The sequence below is a fragment of the Heterocephalus glaber genome, unplaced genomic scaffold, assembly GCF_053883595.1.
Source record: "Heterocephalus glaber isolate CG9 unplaced genomic scaffold, H.glaber_assembly_v1.0 deba00000347, whole genome shotgun sequence".
In the NCBI taxonomy this organism is placed as follows: domain Eukaryota; kingdom Metazoa; phylum Chordata; class Mammalia; order Rodentia; family Bathyergidae; genus Heterocephalus; species Heterocephalus glaber.
This window is the reverse complement of record NW_028258143.1, coordinates 40,395,235-40,417,368: the sequence shown is the minus strand read 5'-3', so window position 1 is coordinate 40,417,368 and position 22,134 is coordinate 40,395,235. Positions and strand designations below refer to the sequence as shown.

Here is a 22,134-nt window from a genome sequence, read left to right as displayed (position 1 = left end):
AACACCCACAAAGTGCCAGCTCCTCAGGGTTTATTATACTCTCTCCTGCCCAATGGAAATAAGTGTAAAAAGCTTATAACCTCAAATTTGACTGGAGAGGATGCTAAATATTGTAAGGACCTTTCTAGACCTGCAGAGAGTAAGATGTCATTTGTGTTTACCTGACATCATTATTTGTCCTTAATTGTCAAGGTGGGGCACCCTCCAACCCCTTCCAGGCATGCTCGCATGCATGCCTAGACATTGACCCAGAGATTGATGGGAGTTTCCCTACTGGAATTTTAAGCTGTACATTTGTTTGGTTGCCTTCAAAAATGAGTAACTTGGGAGAATTGCCGATGTGATAAGTCCTTACTCTCAGAAGGATTTATCCTTTATTCTCTCCTTCTGCATGTGTGCTATATTCTAAGCCTGACTTTCCATCTGTTCCTTAATGATCCAATTGTAGAATCAAAAGTATCATCAGTGATTAGAAGGTTTTCTTGGTTTCATCGCTCCTTCTGTGATGGTGAAAATAGAGTCAACACCTGTTCTGTAAAACAAATTGTATAATTCATTTGCCTCTGAGATTTGGCTTCAGTCCATCTCACTTCATACCAGTTTGCCTTACATGGAAGTTCTTTATTTAGGAAAGCCTCAGATAGAGAAGGTTAGAGTCAGAAAGTAAATAAAGGGAGACTTTGTAGTGGTTAGGGACAAGGCTTGCTGATATTCTCCCAGACACCTAACATTTTTACTGTAAACACCCTATACTTTGTGTATTAGTTCATTTTTATTACTATGATAGAATACCTGAGGCTGCATAACTTTATAAAGAGAAAAAGTTTATTTAACTCACAGTTCTGAAAGTTCAAAGGCACCAGCCTGGCTCCACTGAGGACCACATTGCAGGTGGTCCATGAGAGGAAAGTTGCAAGAGGAAGCCAGAGAGCAGTTCACGGGTTGGGCTTGCTCTTAGGAGAACTATCTTCACTTTTTCTGAAGGCATACCCCAGTGACCTAAGGATCTACCACTAGGCCCCACCTCTTAGCATGGCGCACTGGGAACCAGGCTCCCAATATGAACCCCTGGGAGAGCACCACAGCATATTTGTACTACAGTTACCATTCAGAAGTGTCTTGCATCCTAACCCATCCCTCTGGAGTGGTTCATAGAAGAGAAGAGTGCCACACAACAGCCTAGACAGCTCACTGAGAAGGAATTACAGTTCCGTGCTCTGTTTTGTTTTCCTTTTTGGCAGAGAAGTGTTGAGAGACACTATTGCTTCAACCCTGTCATTAGTGGGTGGGTAATGGTGATATAAAATAAGAGATGAATTAGGATAATAAGAGGCAAAGAAGAAAGGAGTAAATTTTCCACAAGTAATATTTTTCTCTTCATGGTTATTTAACTTTGAAACAAAACTTGAAAGTAGTAATCATGGTTCTGCAGTAGACAAAGGACTGAATGTGGGAACCAGACAGGAAGGTGTGAATGCCTTTATTACGTTAACTGGAAACATACAGAAAAATGCACAACTTCCAGGAATACACCACTGTTTCCATCATAGAAAAGGAAAAGTCACAGGTGGCTGTTGTACCGCCTGTGCCTTTTTTCTTCCCCTTAACTATATCCTTTAATGAGTCTCTGCATCTTCTGGTTCTCTATATTTGCTTCTTAAGTTTTTCTTTGGATCATTTTGTGCAGTGGGTAGATAGGAAAACACCACCACCAGGCACACAAAACCTTTAAATAGATGCACAGGTGTTTATGGCTTTCTCACCAACAGCTACCTCTGCTCCTGTGTCCCCAAACAAACAAATGAGACCTATTTAAATTCATACCTTGATTCAACCATGGTGTAGTGTCAAAGTGCCTGTCACCTAGGTACTGGGGATGCAATAACAATGAAACAGACAAGGGCAATGAGAAACTAAACGGTAACCACACTCAAAGTGTTTTAAATGCTCCAAATAAAAATATGGTATAAGCGGTATAAACGGGAAGTTGCTTTCTACTGGGAGAAGTGGGGTCCCCTGAGGAATTATACGGGAAACTAGGGAGGTGTTTTAAGTGGGGGAAGACAGGATGTTACAGTCTTGTTTTCATTTGAAGGTTATTTTGGTGACTGTAGAGGTGGAATTGTAGAGGACCCAGACTAAAAAGAAGCACGTAAAGCACTGAAGTGAATCGGAAGATTCCTTTGCTTCCTCAGCAAAATAGTTCTTTAAAAGGTTCTTTAAATGTCATGACACTCTGGTTTGGAAATAATAACTAGTGTATTATTCTATACTGTATTTTTTACCAATGGATAATTGTATAGAGGTCTGAGAAAGCTTTACCTGTAAAGTGTTCTGTCAGTTCCCTCATAGTACTAATACCGCTTCTATTAAAAAAAATTCCATTACATTTTGTCATACACACACACATATAATTGCTATTGTATATTATTTTTCCCTGTTTACTCAGCTCCCACCGAACCATTATTGTGCAAGTTTGCAGATGGAGGACAGAAGAAAAGACAGAACCCAAACAAATATATCCCTAATGGAAGACCCTGGCATAGAGAAGGAGAGGTGAGACTTGTAAGTCCTTTCTTGAAACTTCAGTGTGGGTGTGCTCTCAAAACCTCCCATGAAGAGTTACACAAAAAGCATATCTATTTGGCTTCCATGCTTCTGAAATAGGTGCCGAGATTAAACCTTCTTCGCGTTGTTATGTTATGATTCAAGGGATGTCAGATGGAAATCCTTCTCAGTGTATATGACACTAAAATGTGATGATTCTCCACATGGACATATAGGTGCTGGACACAGCTATGTTTATCAGCTAATGATGGCTAAGGAAAAGGGTTCTAAAAGTATCTGTCAAAATGCACAAATGTTTGGGTTATTTTTGATTGTCATGGTTTAAATGTAACCTTTTAGAGAGGTTTACATTTATAACATTCAGAAAGTATTCTAAATAGCCTATAACTGTCATTGAGGGTGTTTTTAGGTTTTGGTGGTTTTTTGTGTTTTTAAATCATTCTTTTGTATCATTTTTAACCTTCAATCTTTCATAAAATATTGGTCCTCCACTTCTCTATATTTATTTTCAATAAATTGTTTCATTAATAAATGATGTTGGGCCGAGGATGTAGCTTAATGGTTTTGCCGCCTGCTGTGCAAGCACAAGGACCTGAGTTTGTTCCCCGGTACCAAAAAATTTTTTAAAAATTTAAAATTAAAAAATAAATAATGTTTAGATCCAAGTATGTCTGGAGAAAATGTTCTAGAATCTGTACTGTCCAATGATAACCACTAGCTACATGTGGCCACCTGAGCAATTGAAATGTAGCTATTCCCCTGGAGGGACTGGCTTTTCTATTTAATTTTAGGATTTAGAGCTTAATTATGTTATTGAATTTGTAATTATATTTGACTAACAGAAACTCCCACTTTATCAAATGCCACTGTCATTGTCTGCTGCAGTGACTCTTAAAATGTGGAGTTTTTGAATCACACCTTTCTAGATGAACATTTATGTTTCCTTCTCTTTCCTGTAGGCTAGTATGACACTCACTTATGACCCAACTACGGCTGCTATACAGAACGGGTATGTCGTGAAAATAAACACATAATGGCTTGAGGGAAAATGAAGGTGGAAAATATAAGACATTTGTTCCATGAATTACTCTATTTAAAGGATTACTTAATAAAGGCTTTTGTGTTTGTTCTAGATTTTATCCTTCACCATACAGTATTGCTACAAACCGAATGATCACTCAAACTTCTCTTACACCCTATATTGCATCTCCTGTATCTGCCTACCAGGTTTGTACCTTTAGGATTCATCCGCAGTGTAACAACTTGTGCACTATGAATCTCTGCTGCATTTTTATGTGTCTTAAAATTCTGAATATTTATAAGAAAACTTTAAGTCAAATTTTATGCAGCCTGCGTACCCAATTTAGAATAAGCTACTTTTTAATCTGGCAGAGTAATTTGCTTTTATGAATAGAAAAATGTAAAGCCAGGGAAATGGTTGTCAGTCGTCAGTCCTTGGAATCATAGCATCTCAGAATTGAGGTGAACCTGCATTTTCCTCCAGTGTGGGCCCAGCTTTTGGACACCATGTGTCCCCAAAATTGAAAGTTCAGGCAGTTGCAGCTAGGCAAAATGCAGAGTAGGTGTGTGCCCTTACTTTTCTTACTCATTAGCAAGAACTGATCAAAGAACCAGTAAACATGCTAGTACATAAAGATATTTCTCTATTAGGGATCATTAAGTGAGCAATGAAGATGAGATCGGCGCCCCCTCTCCCCCAAAGCGAAAAGGTGTAGTACCTCCCTGTTTGTGTTGTTTTGTAAGGGAACTTTGCCTTAAAACAGATCTGCAACTGAGAAAGTCTCACAAAACACCATGTCCTAACACTGGCCTCACCATACTTCAGAGCGCGCTCCTGCCCTCTTTGCACCCAGAGGCCTCCATGCAGCTTTCCTCCTGTACCAGGCCCTCAACAGGCCCACTGCCTGGCCCCACCTGGACATCAGGGTGGAGTTCAGTTCCTGCCTGTGGGAGATGAGTTTTCTTCTATTTACTGTTAGAATCCTGTGTGACTAAACTTTTGTGTCTTCTTTTTAAAACAAATTGGATTCTGTAGTCCTAATTTCTAGGGTTATGGGACTACAATATCTAATCTAAAAGCTGTGTTATTTAACTTCTGTAAGCCTCAGTTTCTTCATCTTTAAAATGGGGATAATAATAGTTCCTATCTCATAAGCTTGAGAGAATTAAAAGAACTAAACAAGACTGCCTACCTAAAGAGCTCTGTACGAACCTGCCATATCATTAGGACTCAATAAATATAAGCTATGGTTATTATTATCTTTAATAGCTGGCTGATAGTAAGGGTATATTAATTGTACTTTTAAAATAATAGATTAGTCAACATAAGCCAATATTAAAGCTAGTTCTGTCTAAAGCAAAATTAAATAAAATAGCTGAATAATAGAAGTAATTAGATGTGCTAAAACTGAAGTTTTAAAGTAGTAGTCACCTCCCTGAACTTTTAGGTTCTTCTAAGCCCCTTCCTCTGAATTGTCACTCATTTTCATTTCTTTATTCTCCCTGAGATATAGGTTATTTATCCTGATGTTTTAATCTGCTAGGCATAGTTTTCACTCATTTAATGCTGCTTTAATTTCACTCATTTAATGCTTTAAGACAAGATTCTATCTTTTCCTTGCGTCTATTAAGACTCAGTGAGATTTGCCCTAATAAATAATGCCTATATCTGGTATTAAAACTATCTGAATTTTGACATCTGTCATTTATATATCACTAAAAATAGGAACTTCCTCTTAGGAAAATCAAAGATTTGTATATTAATATCAATCTATGTTGCTATAGCTATTTCAACTTCTAAAGCATTTCTTTACTACTTCTTTCTTTAATATAAAAGCAATATGCATTTCAGAATCATTTCATAGAACAAAATATTAGAAGGCCAATGTTGGTAATCAGTTTGATATGGCCAACTGGAAATAATGTATCATTTTGAAGGTCTGGTTTCCTCTACTGGGCTTTCTGTATTGTTCTAAGATACATGTGGAATTTCAATCCATTTGCCTGACACTCAGTGCCCTAGCCTCTCAGATAGATTCTTAACCCCATACATTTAGGCACCAGGTAGGGTCAGTGGACAAGCTGTAGTTAGGTGACCTACAATCCTCTTTAGTTGTTTGCAAAGTGGTGTGTGTGCATGTGTGTATATACATGCACAAGGGTAATTAGTTGAGAGTCAGGGGAGTCTATTTCTTTCATCAGGTTTTCTAAGGGATCCATGATTCAAAAGAGGTTAAGAACCATTGGTAGAGAGTTTATTGATCATAGATTATTATTCCCATTTTATAATTAGGGAACATTGAGGAATAGAAATTGACAGCAGCTGATTTGCTGCTTAAGAAAGAAAATTGGATTAGATGTCATAGCTCCCTAACCCCATAATGGTATAAGCAATTAGATTAAGACCACTGGAGCATAAATAAAATGGGACATCTGGCCCAAATTGAGGGCCGTAAGGAACTGCTTGCCTTCCCATAATTTATCATATAAGGGCTCTACACTCTGTGGAATGGGCCTTTCTCCACTAAACCACCATATGCTGGTGTAGTTGGATTTGAAAAATTGGCATCTGCAGGAAAGCACCAGTATCCCATTGGGGAAAGGCTGCAGTCCACATAACTGAAACGTTAACAAGGCAGAAGCACTTAACTTTGGTCTGCCTTAGGTGGCAAAGGAAACCAGAGAAAACAAGTATCGGGGCTCTGCTATCAAGGTAAATCAAAATGCATTCTTCCCTCATGACTCTTCCCATATCTTGTCTGTAGCATCTCTAAAGTTAACACTGGGAGATAGGCTACAGAAGGGTTGTGTTGCTAAGAATTGGAATCTGCAACTTATTTTTAAATTACATAGACTCTGGAAAGCCCTGGGCATCAAGAAATGGACTGATGGGCTCTTAAGTGGCAGATTATACATGCTTTCCTCCCATAACCTGACCTTACCTTTTATTTCTCAATTCAGAGGGTCCACTGCATAGATACCCTTTTATTGGTAGATGCCAGGATCTAGTTACTGAAGTTTAATTTCCTGTATCTGAATTTCTGATATTTGTTTTCCACACTAACTAGAAATGGTTGATCACCATACAAGGTTTCTGAAACCTAATGTCCTGGGTATCAAAATAAGTTGAATTTGCTTTTTCTTATTAAATAGCTCCATACTGTGTAAAGGTTAGTTTCTAATAAGATACGCTGGAATTAATCTTCATTCATCCATATTCCAAAAACACCCAGTTCATACCTTAACACTCTTCACTAATTTGTTTGAGTTATTTAAATTTCTTGAAAGTGAGGTCTATATCTTGTTCACCTTTTTCTCTTTGGTGCCTGATACTCAGTGAATACTGCTTACGTGGCTAAATAGAAATTGGTTCTAAATAATCATTTCATCCCATTCAGAGTGACCAGCTTGCCAAGAACTCTAACTGCCTTAATCTTTTTAATCATTGATAGTATTGTTTCTTTACTTTCCTTCTGTAGATTTTTAACATGATTAAAAAGAATTCTAGAGAGCTAGGTAATTATTACAATGAAAATCAATGCTTCTTTCAAAACCCTCCTTTTTCCAGGTGCAAAGTCCTTCCTGGATGCAACCTCAACCATACATCCTACAGCACCCTGTAAGTTTTTGATCTTAGAGGCCTTGTGTTTTGCAAGTAAGCTGTCTGTGCTTAAAACAATTTCTCAAAAGTGATGCAGGATTTGAGAAATTTTTAACATGGAATATGAAAATCTACAAGTTCATTGTAAAACATCCATGCACTTTTGCCTTACCACACATTAATAGTGGACATTAAATTAAATTTTCTGTAAGAATTTAAAATATACTCTACATGAGGGAGGGTACTGTTTTCTTACTCATACCAGCTCAGTGGGAGATCCTTCAATTGAGTAGCTAAATTTTTACAATACTTCTAAATTGTTTAATGCAGACATAAAGTTCAAAATAAAGGAAGAGATTTTCATCAGTGTTACTTAGCCTGTTTGCTAACTAATAAATATGATTACTTAAGTAACTTAAACAATTGTTGTTCTAATGTATGTACATTACATACATTAAAAATGAGTTGTACATCACATTATTATATAAGATATTTAATGTGATTTTTAAAGATTCACAAAATCCAGTTATTGAAGCAAAACAGGGCCTTAAAAAGTAGAAGAATAAGGGTAGAGAACAAAATCATAAATAAGGCTAAAAATGGTCACAGTGATCTGCACATTTGGCACAAGAAGGTGACAGATTTGAAGCTAAGCTTTCTAGGAATCATTGCAAAATGGGAATCCTGATAAGCAAGACAGTTCACAGTATTTATAAGATTAAAATGGAGCAGCTGTTTAGGAAAAGAACTCAACTCTTGACCTTAAGATGAGATAGGAATTTGTCTCAAGATCCCTCCTATAGTAGACACTGTAACACCTGAAGGTGGGTATGAAGCAGCAGTCCAGGGATAACAGGTTCTGAGCAAGACGTACTGAGATGACCTTTGACAAGGACATCAAATAAACAAGGTTAGGTGATAACACAGAAGAGCTCTCTGTGATATATGGGTGTCTGTGTATTAAGTGATATATACCCTTTTATATTTGTGTGTACATGCACATGCGTACACCCACCGATCCACATATACTGACACATTCATATGTAACGTGTATCCACTAATCGATACATAACTTGTGTTTCAGGTATAGCTCCTCCTGCTGGGCTAGCCTGCTTTACAGCTAAGTAAAGGGAAAGGATGAGCTTAATACAGGATTTCTGTGAAGTGTTTGCCAAAATACCATTTCCCCTAACCCGCATAGAAATTCTCAGGAAAAGCAACCTAGATTTTAGGAAATTATTTATGATACTACTTGCAAGTTTGAGGGACATTATTTTTGCTTCATATTCCTCAACAAAGGGATTTCTTTTGTAAAAGGTAATTTCAGAATCTTACTCTTCCCTCAGTTTGTCTCACACTGTTCTTGCCTCGTCTCTCCAGGGCGCCGTGCTAACTCCCTCAATGGAGCACACCATGTCACTACAGCCCGCATCCATGATCAACCCTCTGGCCCAGCAGATGAGTCATCTTTCACTAGGCAGCACCGGAACAGTAGGTGGCAACTTAATATCATGTGCCTCCACAAATAAATTAATGCAGCCTGTGTCTTCCTGATCAAATCACAGGCTCTCGGAAGACAAAGATTTGTCTGACCTTCTCTCATCACCATCCCATATTGCTTTCCACAGAGTAGTACTGTTATTTCTTGATTAATTGAAGAACTGAACATCTATTCTGTGGATTTCTCTCTTTTGTCAAAATATAGCACTCACCCATGGCCACATCTCACTTTTAAAACCAGTGTCCTGAAGCTCTGATCTCATGAAGCAAAAGATGAAGGTGATAAATGATGGTGAAGGCAGGAAATGTTTCCCAATTCTTTTATGGAATTTAGGAAAACTTAATCATGACTCTCATACTGACTTCTTTCACCAGAGTCCAGGGGACTCATTTGGGTAATGATGTTGAGCTGTATGAGATCAGCTTCCAGGTGGATATGTGTGGGGTTTAGATCGTAAGAGATGACCAAAGGCATGTGGTTCAGCTTGTATCCATGGTGGCTTAAAAGATCAAAAGATGGCATGTTTTCCCTTTTTACACTCAAAAGCAGCTGTAACTTCATGTGAAGGCTAAGCCATAGCCACACACACAGCCCTGAGACTAAGAATTCCTTCTCCCTCTGGGAGATGGTGACTGTTGGCATCAGGAAAGCTATGCTCCTGGGCCTAATCTGCAGTGATCTGTTAAAGGTGTGTAAGTCATCCACGCTTTGGTTTCCATCTAAAGAAATAATTCTATCTACCAGTTTGGGAAGCTGCTAGAAAATAACAAACTTTTCTAAAATATTGAATTATTGAGAAGAGAAGCTTTAATGATTTTACCTATGGTGCTTCTTTGTTAGGAAATCCAAAGAAACATTAGATTTTTTTTTTTTTTACAAATTCAAAAAGTCAAAAATATTGACTTTGCTTCCATGTGCTTAATAAAGCACTAATTAATCTTTGAGGTTAGTCCATTTAAATTTCTTTTTTGAGACTTCCAGATACTCTATGTCCATCTCAGTATTCCCCGGCTACTCTGAATTTTGCATGGTTTACCATGGCCCATCCTGACCTTATTCTCCTTTTCAGTACATGCCTGCCACATCAGCTATGCAAGGAGCCTACCTGCCGCAGTACACACACATGCAGACAACAGCCGTTCCTGTTGAGGTGGGTACAGACCATCCAGTGACCATCCTGGCAATGGGTAGCTTTTGAAATGAGTGAATAAAATAGAATTCAAAGTAAAATGTATCAAAAACCAAACATTTGCATAAAGAATTGACTTTAGCAGGAGTATATACCTAGTGTTATTTTCAACTATAAAATAGAGTTCCCTCCATACAAAATAGGATAACAACATCCAGGCTACATCCCTAAGACTCCCAGAAATGTTTTTCAAGTTTGTCTTACATTTCTTACCCCTTCAAAGTTTTGACTTGTTAACTCCAAGATGATACTTTTTTTTTTTTTGGTACCGAGGATCGAACTCGGGTCCTTATGCTTGCATAGCAGGCAGTGAAACCACTGAGCTAAATCCCCGGCCCAATACTTAAAGGAACATTAAGATAAAATTGAAGTTTACAATCCTAATATGAAAGATTCTGTCAGTAATCATAGTGATTAAAAAATCAGAATTCATATACCTATTGAAAATGAAAAGCTAATATTTCAAAACTGTAACACAGATAATACAACTATAACAGATAAAGGATACCTGTTTTATAGATGCTGCTAGTGTGATTAAATCTTAGTTCTTATTATGGAAGATATTGGCATGGAAGAATCTGACATCTGAATTATTATTGCACAGGAAGCATAACATTTTCCTGCAAAGTACCTTTAAAATTCCAAGGAAATTCATCAATTGATTTTTATCCCAAAGGTTCCATTTTCAAGAAAGACTTGACTTGTTCCTATTATTTGTTGTTCCTTGACTTGTTCCTATTATTTGCTTCTGATTATGCAATTATAGACATCCAAAGTTACCATAGCTCAATTATCTGCAATTCTGAAACTTTTTCAAAAACATTGAAAATAAAAATTCTCTTTGTAATACTTATCAAAAACCCTGGCCTATGGCAAAACCCAGCTTGAACTATGACAAGACAAAATCTTTATGCCACATACTGAGTTTTTTCATGCCTTTCAGTCTAGAGCTGTTGGCATGTTTGACTATGAGGTACAGCCCTGGACCCTGCTGGTGGTACTTGTATGAACACAGCTCATGCATACTACATCTCAGATTCTAAAGTCTGAAGATACTGAATTCCAAATGACATCTGGCCTCAGGGAATAAGAAGTTAAAAAATTTGTTTGATAAAAAAAATATAGGCAAGTCAAACATTTGGATGAGAGATTTTTGGGGATCTGTCAGACATTTTAGCCACTTAGAGGAATTACTAAACTTAGAAGCTTTGAGCATGACATTAAGAAATTTTCCTTAAACTGTGCTTGTTTTTAATATCTACGCTCTTGAACAAATTCAAGCCTAAGAAGCAGAGTTAGGATTTCATTGCTAACATGTCTTATCTGTTCCCTTTTGTTGTAGGAGGCGAGTGGTCAGCAACAAGTGGCTGTAGAGACATCTAATGACCATTCTCCATATACCTTCCAACCCAATAAGTAACTGTGAGGTATGAGGGGAAGGTCTCCATAGCAGTGGGCACAAATCATATAAATCTATAGTTCTTTCATCAAAATGTTGCTTAGAATAACTGCTTCAATCATGGCCAAGTCATCCAATCTTATTGAAATGCTAAAATCAGTGATTTTGTGAATTTGCAGATTCACTGTTCGGTCCAAAAAGAACAATGTGTTTTACATCAAAGTCAAATGTATATTTACTCACTTCCAAAACAAAATCCATAACGTCAGAGACCATCGAGTACTAAAATTGTCCTATAATACAAGTGTTCTGTATTATTCCAGTACTCATAAACTATAAGATTAGCAATATTTTGATGGTGAGAGTAAAATTAGGGCCCTTAGATCAAAAGATTTTACTCCCAACTCTCACTTGAACCACAAATTTAAAAACTTTTCACTTTACCATGCATATTGCAGTATAATAGCTGTGTGGAACCTGATTTCAGTCAGGATTGCCCTGGAAACAATATGTTATTGATTTCATAACGTCACCCTTCATCTTTGGAGACCCATGTGAATTCAGGTCTGATTCCCTGAGAGAAACAAGTATTTTCCACATTCCAGCTTTGAAAGGCAGAGTCAAAGCATTGGAAGTGACCATCAGTCGTAGAATTTGTGTCTTTCAGTCTGCTTGCAGTGATGAGCACTGCCTTCTTCAAACATTTAGCTCTTTTAAACAAGGAAGAGATTACAAGGCTTTGTGGTGTGTTATACTGAATCTGCAAAAGCATTTCTCTTTTATCTTTCTCTTCCAGATGTACAGAAGGGTGTTCTTATGTGAAGAAGGGTGTGAAAGCTGAACAATCATGGATTTTTCTGATCAATTGTGCTTTAGGAAATTATTGACAGTTTTGCACAGGTTCTTGAAAACGTTATTTATAATGAAATCAACTAAAACTATTTTTGCTATAAGTTCTATAAGGTGCATAAAACCCTTAAATTCATCTAGTAGCTGTTCCCCTGAACAGGTTTATTTTAGTAAAAAACAAAAACAAAAAAAAAAACAAAAGATTTTTATCAAATGTTATGATGCAAAAAAAAAAAAAAAAAGAAAAGAAGACTTCAATTTTCTGGGTATGCACAAAGACCATTGAAGACTTATCCAAGTGCATGACCGGATTTTTGTGGTTTTGTTCATTTTGTGTTTAATTTGTTTTTTTTCTTCAGCTGTATGAAATGGGCTTTTTGACGTTTAAATCGTCCGACTTCACCCATGGTGTTCTGTGCTTGCCGTGCGAGTGTTGCTGTAATTCAGTGTTGCTGTCAATGTCTTTTCTTAGCTTTATGTTTTTCTTTCAGTGTAGTGTGAAGTGTCTTATCCTTTTCTATGAATTCCAATTTGCCTTAACTCTTTTGATGCTGTAGCTGTTTCAGTAAAAGTTAGTTCAAACTAATGATGTAGAATGCTTTGACCAATGAGCTGGTCTATTATGCCTTGTAAAACAGCAGCATAGGGCTTTTAAAAGGTAGTCAATAAAAGTTGCTGACATTTTGGCTTTTTTAAATATGTAGTAGGTGTTTTTAATGATTTTTCACATAATGTGTAAGGTAGTGAAATGCAAGAAGGGAAAAATGTTTTGTGTGAAACACATTTTCTGACTGGGGAACTTTTAATAGGGTAAATTGTTTGTAAGGCTGTATGCCAACAGTTTCCTCTGATAGTTTGACTGATTTAGGATATCTGCTGTATGATGCAATGTAAAGTCTTTTTTGCCTTTTTTCAGGAAAAAAAAACTAACTTGATGTTCTAGATTTAGTGTAGGTAGCGTTAGGGGTGGGGGGCGGGGGAGGGGAGTCACCGAATGTTTTGTCCTTCCTTTATACTAATGATAGTGCTTTAGGATGAGAATCATGCCTGCGGATCTGGCAAATGGAAAAAAATGTTGCTATTGCAACAAAATGGCAAAAGCTAAAAGTAAGGATTTGTCTTCAAACATAAGCTGAGATAAGAATAGAAGTAAAATGATTGGCTACTAGCTCGCTCTCTTTCTCTCTCTCTCTCCCTCTCTCTCCTTCTCTCTCCTTCTCTCTCCTTCTCTCTCCTTCTCTCTCCCTCTCCCTATTAGGTAAATTTGAAAAATAAAAATGACTTGGCACTTTTAAAGGTAACTTCACCAAAGACCGAAGAGCCAGTAACCAGTAGCTCCAACTTGTCTCAGCATCACATCTTCTGTGCTCTTTATTTTTGCCGGACCAGTTTGCGGTTAGGAGAATGTGCCTTTTTTGTACCTTTGCATTTAGGTTTTATAATTTTAATTGATGTATGGACACACACAAACAAACAAAAAAGCATGAAGGAAGATTTGGATCCAAGCAGTGCCACACTTTACATCATCACTACAAGTGTTCAAGTGTAAAGAGAATCAATTTTGAAACTATGAAATTCCTGATTCATAAATACACAGTTATTTCTACTTTAGTACGCATGAGCTAATTCACGGTTAAAGCTCTTTTATTATGGCAGTCGCATACGTTTTAAAAGCAATGGTAAATTAAGTTGTCTTCCAAAACTGTGTGCTTGTCTGGTCAGCTGTGTATGATCAGTTATCTACCTCAGAGTCTATTTTCTTTTGTGCGGGGACAGGTTGCTGGCCCTCCCTGTTTCCACAGACCAAATCCTCCTAGCGCAGGAGCTAGGGCTAAGCAGTTGTTTCTTCTGAGTATTTTTTAGTTCTTAAATTTTATTGCTTGTATTTGATTATAGATGTCAGTGACATTTCATAGTTTCAAAAGTCCTTGCTGCTCTGAGAAGTGTAGAATCTAGTGAAAATTGCATAGTCATAAGAGAAATGTGTTGTTTTGTTTTTGTTTCCTTTTTTTAAAAGTTGTGGTATTATTGGTTCTATGCTCCCTGAAATAGTACTGCTTTGTGAAAGTCCAGACTGAACGCAGCACCCTCCGTGTACCTAGTACGTTTATAAACCTGGGTATCTCACTACTTGATATTTTTGCATTAGTTAAGGCAGAAATTTGTTAGCTCATTTAGAGGGGAGGGGAAATCTGCTGCTAGAAATGTCTGAACTAAGTGCCATACTCGTCTGGGTAAGATTTGGGAAACATAACCTCTGTACATAAAAAAAAAAAAAAAAAAGAGAATCAGTTAAACATCACATAGTAGACAGCCATTAAATTATAAAAAAATTAATTTATGAAGAAAGACCTTTTGTACAGATTGAAAAAAAAGATTTTCATAGAGATATCTATATGATCAAGAGAGTTAATTTTTTATTTTTGTTTTACTAGTGCCACAAACTTGCCAGTGGTAACTTATTTGTCCGGTTCAAGATAACTCTGTAGTTTTCTTTCCTAGGACTTGTTGTTAAACGCCAAAAGACACTTTTGAACTGTACATTTGATCAGATTGTTAGCTTTTTTCTGTTTTATTTCTTTTGACAACCTTTGAATAAAAAACTCTGAAACGTTTTTCTTCCTGTTGTTTTTTTTTAAGTAGGTTAAATATATGTATATCAATTTCATTTCACTTCTGATCTCTTCAGCTCAGTAGATTGGTTTGGAAATGAGTTGAAAATTACATCAAATTCAGTATGTTCTCAAAATACATTTTCTTGAAAAGAATTGGGAAAATCTTTCCACACTCTTCTTGATGGTTATTTAAATCTATGTAGTGGATCAGAGACATCATCAACACACCACACCTCGTCTTGGGAAAACTCCAGCCCAAAATGCCCAACTGTTTTTGTTTTGGTTTTAATGGTGCTGGGGATCAAACCAGGGCTTTTTGCATGCTAGGCAAGTGCTGTACCACTGAGCTACACTCCCAGCCCTGTTGTTCTGTTCTTAAAATTGTTCTGTTCTTCAAAGAATCAGACCCCTTTCATTCTTTGCTTGCTGCTACCTTTTTGAGTGTTTCATTGCTTAGGAGGATGAAATAAAAACTGTCTCCCACCTGCAGTAAGCAAGTGAATGAATAAGGACATCAGATCACCTCATCCAAGCCTTTGTGACCAAGCCCTCTTTTAAAGTGACCTTTTTGGGGCCAGGGATTTAGCTCAGTGGTTCTGCCACCTGCCTCGCTAAGCGCAAGGTCCCAAGTTCAATCCCCAGTACACAAAGAAAGAAAGAAAAAGAAAGAAAGAAAGAAAAGAAAGAAAGAAAGTGACCTTTTCTGGCTGTTCCCGGTAGGAGGCTCCCACTCTCATACAGCATTTGCGCTATGCTAATCAGGGGCCCTGTCATAGTGGTAAAAGGACTAGCAAAAAGATCCACTTCCCTCCATGTCTGCGTGCCTCCCTGCTGTGTAGAGGCATGACTTAAACAGTGTGACTTAGGAAATGAAGCTTAGACAAGGGTGAATTACAAGATTTCACTTGCCAGAGCCAAGAAAGCCGGGGCACTTGGTGGCTCTTTGAAAAGAGGAAGCCTGTACCCCTGATACCAGTGCTTCTGGGAGAAATGTCAGAGCACAAGAAGCAGGGTTGCTTTGAGACAGACAAAGCTGCTAAGAATGTAAGCTGTGACCTCATTTTTTGTGCCACACATGTAAGTGCTCTTTTACATGACCAACAACCACGGAGGTGGTGGGGAGAGACATTATTTAGGCTATTAGACACCTTAGGTATCTTAAGAAAGTTCAATGTCAGAAGTCCCAGGTGCATCCATCTGGCTACATTATACAGTTGTCCCCTGATAATGGACAGGACTGGCTCTGAGACTCCTGCAGATAGCAAGATCTGCTTGTGCTCAAGTTCCTTATATAAAATGGCATAGTGTTTGCATATAACCTGTGTCCTCCTGTATGCTTTGAATCATCTCTAGATTACTTAGCAATACAATGTAAATGCTATATAAATAGCATACTATTCCTTGGAAAATAATGACAAGTCTATATGTTCAGTGCAGGTGCTTTTTTTCCCAAATGTTTTCCATCAGAGATCGATTCAATCCACTAATGCAGAACACAAATTGCAAACTGTATGCACAAATTAATAAATACTCTTAGGACCACCTCTTATGTGTAAAAGAGAAGATTAAACCAGAGTGATGTTCAGAGAAAGTGATAGCTCATGTTTACAAAGGAAAGAGGTGACACATTTGCAAAACAGCCATGCTTTGCTATGAGGCTGTGTCTCCTCTGATAAGGTAGGTTGCTGGGTGGGAAGGAAATGTGGCAGTTGCTCACTAGTGTGAGATTTCTCCCTCTTGAATGGCTGGGGTGAAGTGGAAGGATGCAGGGGAGCCACCTTGCCACTCAGATGTCCATGCTGTCCCTGGACAGTGGCACTAGGTATATACACTAGAGCCTGAATTCCACCTCAGAAACTCCACCAAACCTGATTAAAAATTCACTAGGAGAAAGGTGATGCCACCCTGCTCCCATCTTTGCTCAGGAAATGTTAAAATCTGAGTGATGATAGCCTCATTCCACTAGGAAAGGCAAAAAGGAAGAGATCTAGTGACAGACAAAGGTCATTAACATGTCACAACCATCCCTTTCCAGAAAGAGCCTAAGAAGGCATCAAGTAGGTGGGGAAGGGAGGAGAACTCAGCAGTTTCTTCCCCTCCCATAGCAAAGTGATGAGATAAGCCCTGAGGGCCAGGGTGGGAACAGACTGGGCCTTGCAATGGCAGTCACTTGTGTGGTGGTGGGGCATTCTTGGCATAGCTGGAGGCATCCTGCCTGCATGTCCTTCATGTGGGATCAACTGCATGCACAGTGGAATTTCAGTGCTGTGAAATTGCACCATTGTCTCCTCCATACATGTTCTGCATCTCTGGGAGGCAAGAGAGTGTTTTGAGTTTAAGCCACTAGAGGGAGGATTTTACTCTTCAGCCTTCTTCTGTAAGAGTCACAGCATGGACCATCATAGTTGGCACTGCTGGCAGCCACCTGGCTCAGGAGTGAATATTAAGGCTCAAGGAAGCTGAAGGCAGGGAGGAAGCCACAGTGCTTGGCAACCACATGACAGGAGTGAGAAAGCCCTGGCAGGTCTCTGAGCTGCTCAGAATTGAAAGCAGATGACTGGATTGAATACAAATGCTAATGCTATTATTTTTCTAAAAATTGTGACTCCTCAGAGGCTAAGATTTAATCTAGATCATTCCATTGCTCATACAAGTCCCAGATCATTAAGGTGATTGCAAGTATCTCCTACCCTCTGATATCCATAAGGCCACCTGCCCTGCTTGAACCTACACTGACACCGTATCTCACAGAGCATTCTCTATCTTTTTGGAACAGCACTTAAACTTGCTTACCAAGTCAACATTATGTCATTGGAACTTCTTCAAGCCAGCTTAGGGTCTGCCAAATGAGATGCTGCCGAATAGGCCAGTCATTCTTAAAATGTGGGAATGAGAGTCCAGGGCTCTGTTCTTTTTGGGTTAGGCATTCCCCTCAGCTTTAACTCTTCCTCCTCAGATCTGGCTCCACGTTCCATGCCATCAGCTCACCTTCCAGATGTACTACAGGAGATTCCAGATAATGGAACCAAAGGAACAACCTGGGACTTCACATCAGTTCCCTACCCTACCTGATCCTCTATTACTATTACTATTAGGTGAAATAGTTTCCTTTCTGACTTCTCAGACTTGCCGAGAGTCTTAAAACTTGAAACCAATAAAAATCCCTTTGCAGTTTTATCTTTTAAATCATAATAAATAATTATTATGTAAGGGAATATGAAATCATATATGACCTGAAAAATGCTTAGGGTATAAGATGGAAAATGTTAGGTACAGAACTAGACAGTTTTATCATTATGAAATGATATTTAATATTTCAGGGAAACTACTTCAAAATGCTTACCTGTGGGTGAGAATATCAAGGAAAGTTTGGGTTTTTTCTCATACTTTTCTGAATTTTTCCAGTTTACTAACATGAAAACACTTTATAATCAGAAAAATTTCTTAGATATTGTCACAACCTGAAACTGTACGAGTTTCTTATGCTCTTGATATTCCAACTCAGCACATTTGATGTTTTGCATTTAAAAAATACTGCACCAGACACTGGAATACATGGTGATGACATGATATGGTCCTGGTCCTCAAGGGACAATCTTAGGGAGAGACAAAAACATATTGTATGTAAGTGACAATACTGCAAGGGGCAATAACAAGAGTAAGATCAAAAAAAGAGCTTTGATAGTTCTGTGCATCTCTCCCAAGGTTGTCGTCATTTCCACATTACTGACTGCTTCCTTTTTTAACTGATCAGAATTCACTCCAGGGCTAGTTCCTCTGCTTTCTGAGAGATGAAATCATTAGGCAGACAAATCATCTTTCCTAGCTCTGCTCTTGCCAGAATGAGACTTGGAGCAGATGTCCAGAGTTGATAATTCTTTTGTTACTACTGCTCTGAAAATCTTAGGATGCATAACAGAAAAAAACAGTATCATCTTGGTTTTGCTTTGGTTTGGAGTTTTGGTTTTAATCAAGCAGAGTGTGGGGTGCTTTTTGAATAATATTCCCCACATGCCAGATTATGTATTTGCAAGTAGCTGTACAGTTGTGTGACACCTATCACATTTCTCCACTAATTCTATGACTCTCCGGGTTATTTCAGACAGGTCCCTCCATGAAAGTCAAAGGGAGCACAGCAAAGCACCACCCTGTCAAAGTGAGAGGCTGTAGACTTACAAAAGCTGCGGTGATTCTAAGTTTCTTGTCAGATGTTCTTAGGTGATGTACTTTGTCACTCTCACAGGGTACACAGCTCTGACTTGGAAGGACAGAATCTGCTTTCCAACAGCACAAATGTTCCAGATCCTTTTACAATGGTCCCTCAGTTCATGGATTTAATTTGTTCTATGATTTTGGAAAAGATGGCCACTTTTGTGTTTGTGTTTCAAGTGGGAAAGATGGCCGAACTCATGTTTGTCACCTAATGCAGTTTGCAAACAAAAACAAAATTTCGCCAAATGCCTTATTTGTGAACCAAATTGTTTGCAAAAGGCACACTGTAATTCTACATTCAGCTCCTCAAATGGAAAAAAAAGATGCAGGGCACAGGTCCTCTGGCAATTTACCAAACACTTCAGACTACACCTAACACACCATTTGGTTTCTCCCCGCCCAATGCAGAAGCAGCTCAAGGTTGACTTCCTGGGCTGGCTGATTGGGACAGGGATTCCTCTTCTAGCCAGTGAGTTGGAAAGTTGGTAGATGACGCTCTGTATTACCTAACATTGCAGCTTCCCAAGGGCCCTCACAAGTAATAGTGCATCTCTATTTTACCATCAAAGGACTTTTTTTTTCCTTAAATTCTTTTATTGGTACATTTTAGGTATACAATACATTTACATTTCTCATTGGGAACTTGTACCTTTACATGATGCATCTTGGTTCTTATTTTTTCCCCATTCCCAGCCCTTCCTTCACGCCCTCCACCCTTTCCTATTTACAAAGACTTTGTTTCCAATTTTTTCATTTCTCATAATTTTTCCTTTCCCTTCTTTCCTTTCTCCTACCCTTCCCACTTCCCCTACCCCTTTGGACCTTTTCTTCCTATTTCACATTATCAATTATTCATTTTAATCATTGGTACATTTTAGGAATACAATATAATGACATTCATCACTGGAAATTTGCCCCTTTACATAATTTCTCTTTGTTCTTATTTTTCCCCCTTCCCCTGCCCTCTCTTCAACCCCTCCATTCCTCCCTATTTACAAAGACGTTTCCATTTTTACATTTTCTCATATTCCATTCCCTTCTTTCCTTTCCCCTACCCCTCCCACTTCCCCTTCCCCTTTGCCACTTTTCTTCCTATTTCACATTATCTATTATACCTTTTCATCCTTATTTACACTTTCAGTTTCTCACACTAGAGAAACTGTTTACACATGTGTGTCCTATTTATTTCACTTAAGAGTATCACCTCAGGGCTGGGGATTTAGCTCAGTGGTTCCACTGCCTGCCTAGCAAGCCCAGAGTCCGGAGTTCAATACCCAGTATCAAAAAAGAAGAGTATCACCTCAATGTGCATCCATTTAGCTATAAATGTCTCTAATTTCTCATTTTATATGGCTGAGTAGTACTCCATTTTATTTTTTAAAAAAACACATTTTCTTTATCCAGTCTCCAGTTGATGGGCATTTGGACTGCTTCCAAGTTTTAGCTGTTACAAATTGTGCGGGTATGAACGTGGGTACACATATATCACTGTGATATGATTCTTTTAATTCTTTGGGGAAGATACCCAGCAGGGAAATAGCTGGGTCAAATGGGACTTCCAGTCCTAGTTCTTTGAGGTATCTCCATACTGATTTCCACAGTGGTTGCATCAGTCTGCACTCCCACCAGCAGTGGAGCAGGGTTCCTCTTTCCCCACAACCCCGCCAGCATTTGTTATTGGTTGATTTCATGATAGCAGCCATTCTTTCTGGAGTGAGGTGGAATCTCAGTGTTGTTTTCATTTGCATCTCTCGAATGACCAGTGATGTTGAACATTTTTTCATATGTTTATTTGCTATTTCTACTTCTTTGTCTGAGAAATGTCTGTTCATTTCAGATGCCCATTATTAGATTAGGTCTTTAAATTTGGGAGGTCTGATCTTTTTAAGTTCTTTATAGATTCAGGATAGTAGGCCTTTGTGTGAGGAACAGCAGGTGAAGATTTTTTCCCACTTTGTGGGTTGTCTCTTCACACTGCTGGTGGTTTCTCTTACTGTGCAGAAGCTTTTTAATAAGAAGAGGTCCCAGTTATTGATTGTTTGTGCTAGTTCATGGGCAACTGAGGTTTTGTTCATAAAATCTTTTCCTACACCAATATCTTCAAGAGTTCTACCCAACCTCTGTTCCAGCCGGTTCAGCGTTTCTATTTAATACTTAGATCTTTAATCCATTTCAATTTTAGTTTAGTGCATGGCGAGAGATATAGGTCTAGTTTTAATCTTTGGTAAGTTGAAATCCAATTTTTCCAGCACCATTTATTAAAGAGGCTATCTTTCCTCCAGTGAGGGTGTTTGGCTCCTTTATTGAAAATGAGATGGCTGAGTGTGTCTGGCATTGTTTCTGCATCTTCCAATCTGTTCCACTGGTCCTCAAGTCTGTTTCTTTACCAGTACCATGCTGTTTTATCACAGTAGCTTTGTAGTATAGTTGCAGGTTGGGGATTGTGATACCCCCTGCCATGTCTCTGTTACCTAGAATTGCTTTTGCTATTCTGGGTCTCTTCTTGTTCTGAATGAACTTTTGGATTGTTTTCTCAAGGTCTATGAAGTATGCTGCTGGGATTTCAATTGAGATTGCACTGAACCTATATAGCAGTTTTGGAAATATGGCCATTTTCACTATATTGATCCTTCCTACCCAGGAGCAAGGAATTTCTTTCCATTTTCTGATATCATCTTCAATCTCTCTTTTCAGAGTGCTATAGTTTTCAGAGAAGAGGTCTTTGATTTCTTTTGTTAGGTTGATTCCTAGGTATTTCAGTTTTTTGGATGCTATGGTGAAAGGAATTGCTTGCCCTATTTCTGTCACAGTGAGTCTGTTGTTCATGTAGAGGAAAGCTATTGATTTTTGTGTGTTGACCTTGTATCCAGCTACTCTATTGAATTTGGTTATTAAGTCTAGAAGACCTTTGGTGGCATTCTTGGGGTCCTCTATATAGAGTATCATGTCATCTTCAAATAATGACAATTTGACTTCCTCATTTCCTATCTTTATTCCTTTTATTTCTTTCTCTTGTCTAATTGCTGTGGCTAATATTTCCAAAACTATATTGAACAAGAGTGGTGATAGTGGACATCCTTGTCTTGTTCCTGATTTTAGTGTGAAGGATTTCAGTTTTTGACCATTTAGTATGATATTGGCTGTTGGTTTTTCATAGATGGCTTTTATCAGTTTGAGGTA

The 22,134-nt window shown here is 38.2% G+C and overlaps 1 protein-coding gene across 8 annotated transcripts in view; it reads left to right on the top strand.

The window, feature by feature from the left end:
* Positions 1–14,742, top strand: part of Rbms1 (RNA binding motif single stranded interacting protein 1) — a 217,164-nt gene extending 202,422 nt beyond the window's left edge. For 4 of the 8 annotated variants that reach the window (XM_004835880.4, XM_087199332.1, XM_021265725.2 and 1 more), the window contains 9 exons: positions 2,450–2,565; positions 3,528–3,577; positions 3,702–3,795; positions 6,254–6,301; positions 7,157–7,207; positions 8,570–8,680; positions 9,760–9,840; positions 11,222–11,306; positions 12,075–14,742. In XM_004835880.4, coding sequence (XP_004835937.1) covers positions 2,450–2,565; positions 3,528–3,577; positions 3,702–3,795; positions 6,254–6,301; positions 7,157–7,207; positions 8,570–8,680; positions 9,760–9,840; positions 11,222–11,299 — 629 coding nt within the window. In that variant the 3' untranslated portion in view covers positions 11,300–11,306; positions 12,075–14,742. The remainder of the gene's footprint in view (positions 1–2,449; positions 2,566–3,527; positions 3,578–3,701; positions 3,796–6,253; positions 6,302–7,156; positions 7,208–8,569; positions 8,681–9,759; positions 9,841–11,221; positions 11,307–12,074) is intronic. The other 4 variants (XM_004835883.4, XM_087199327.1, XM_004835881.4 and 1 more) reach the window with 3 other exon arrangements.
* Positions 14,743–22,134: the final 7,392 nt, after the last annotated feature.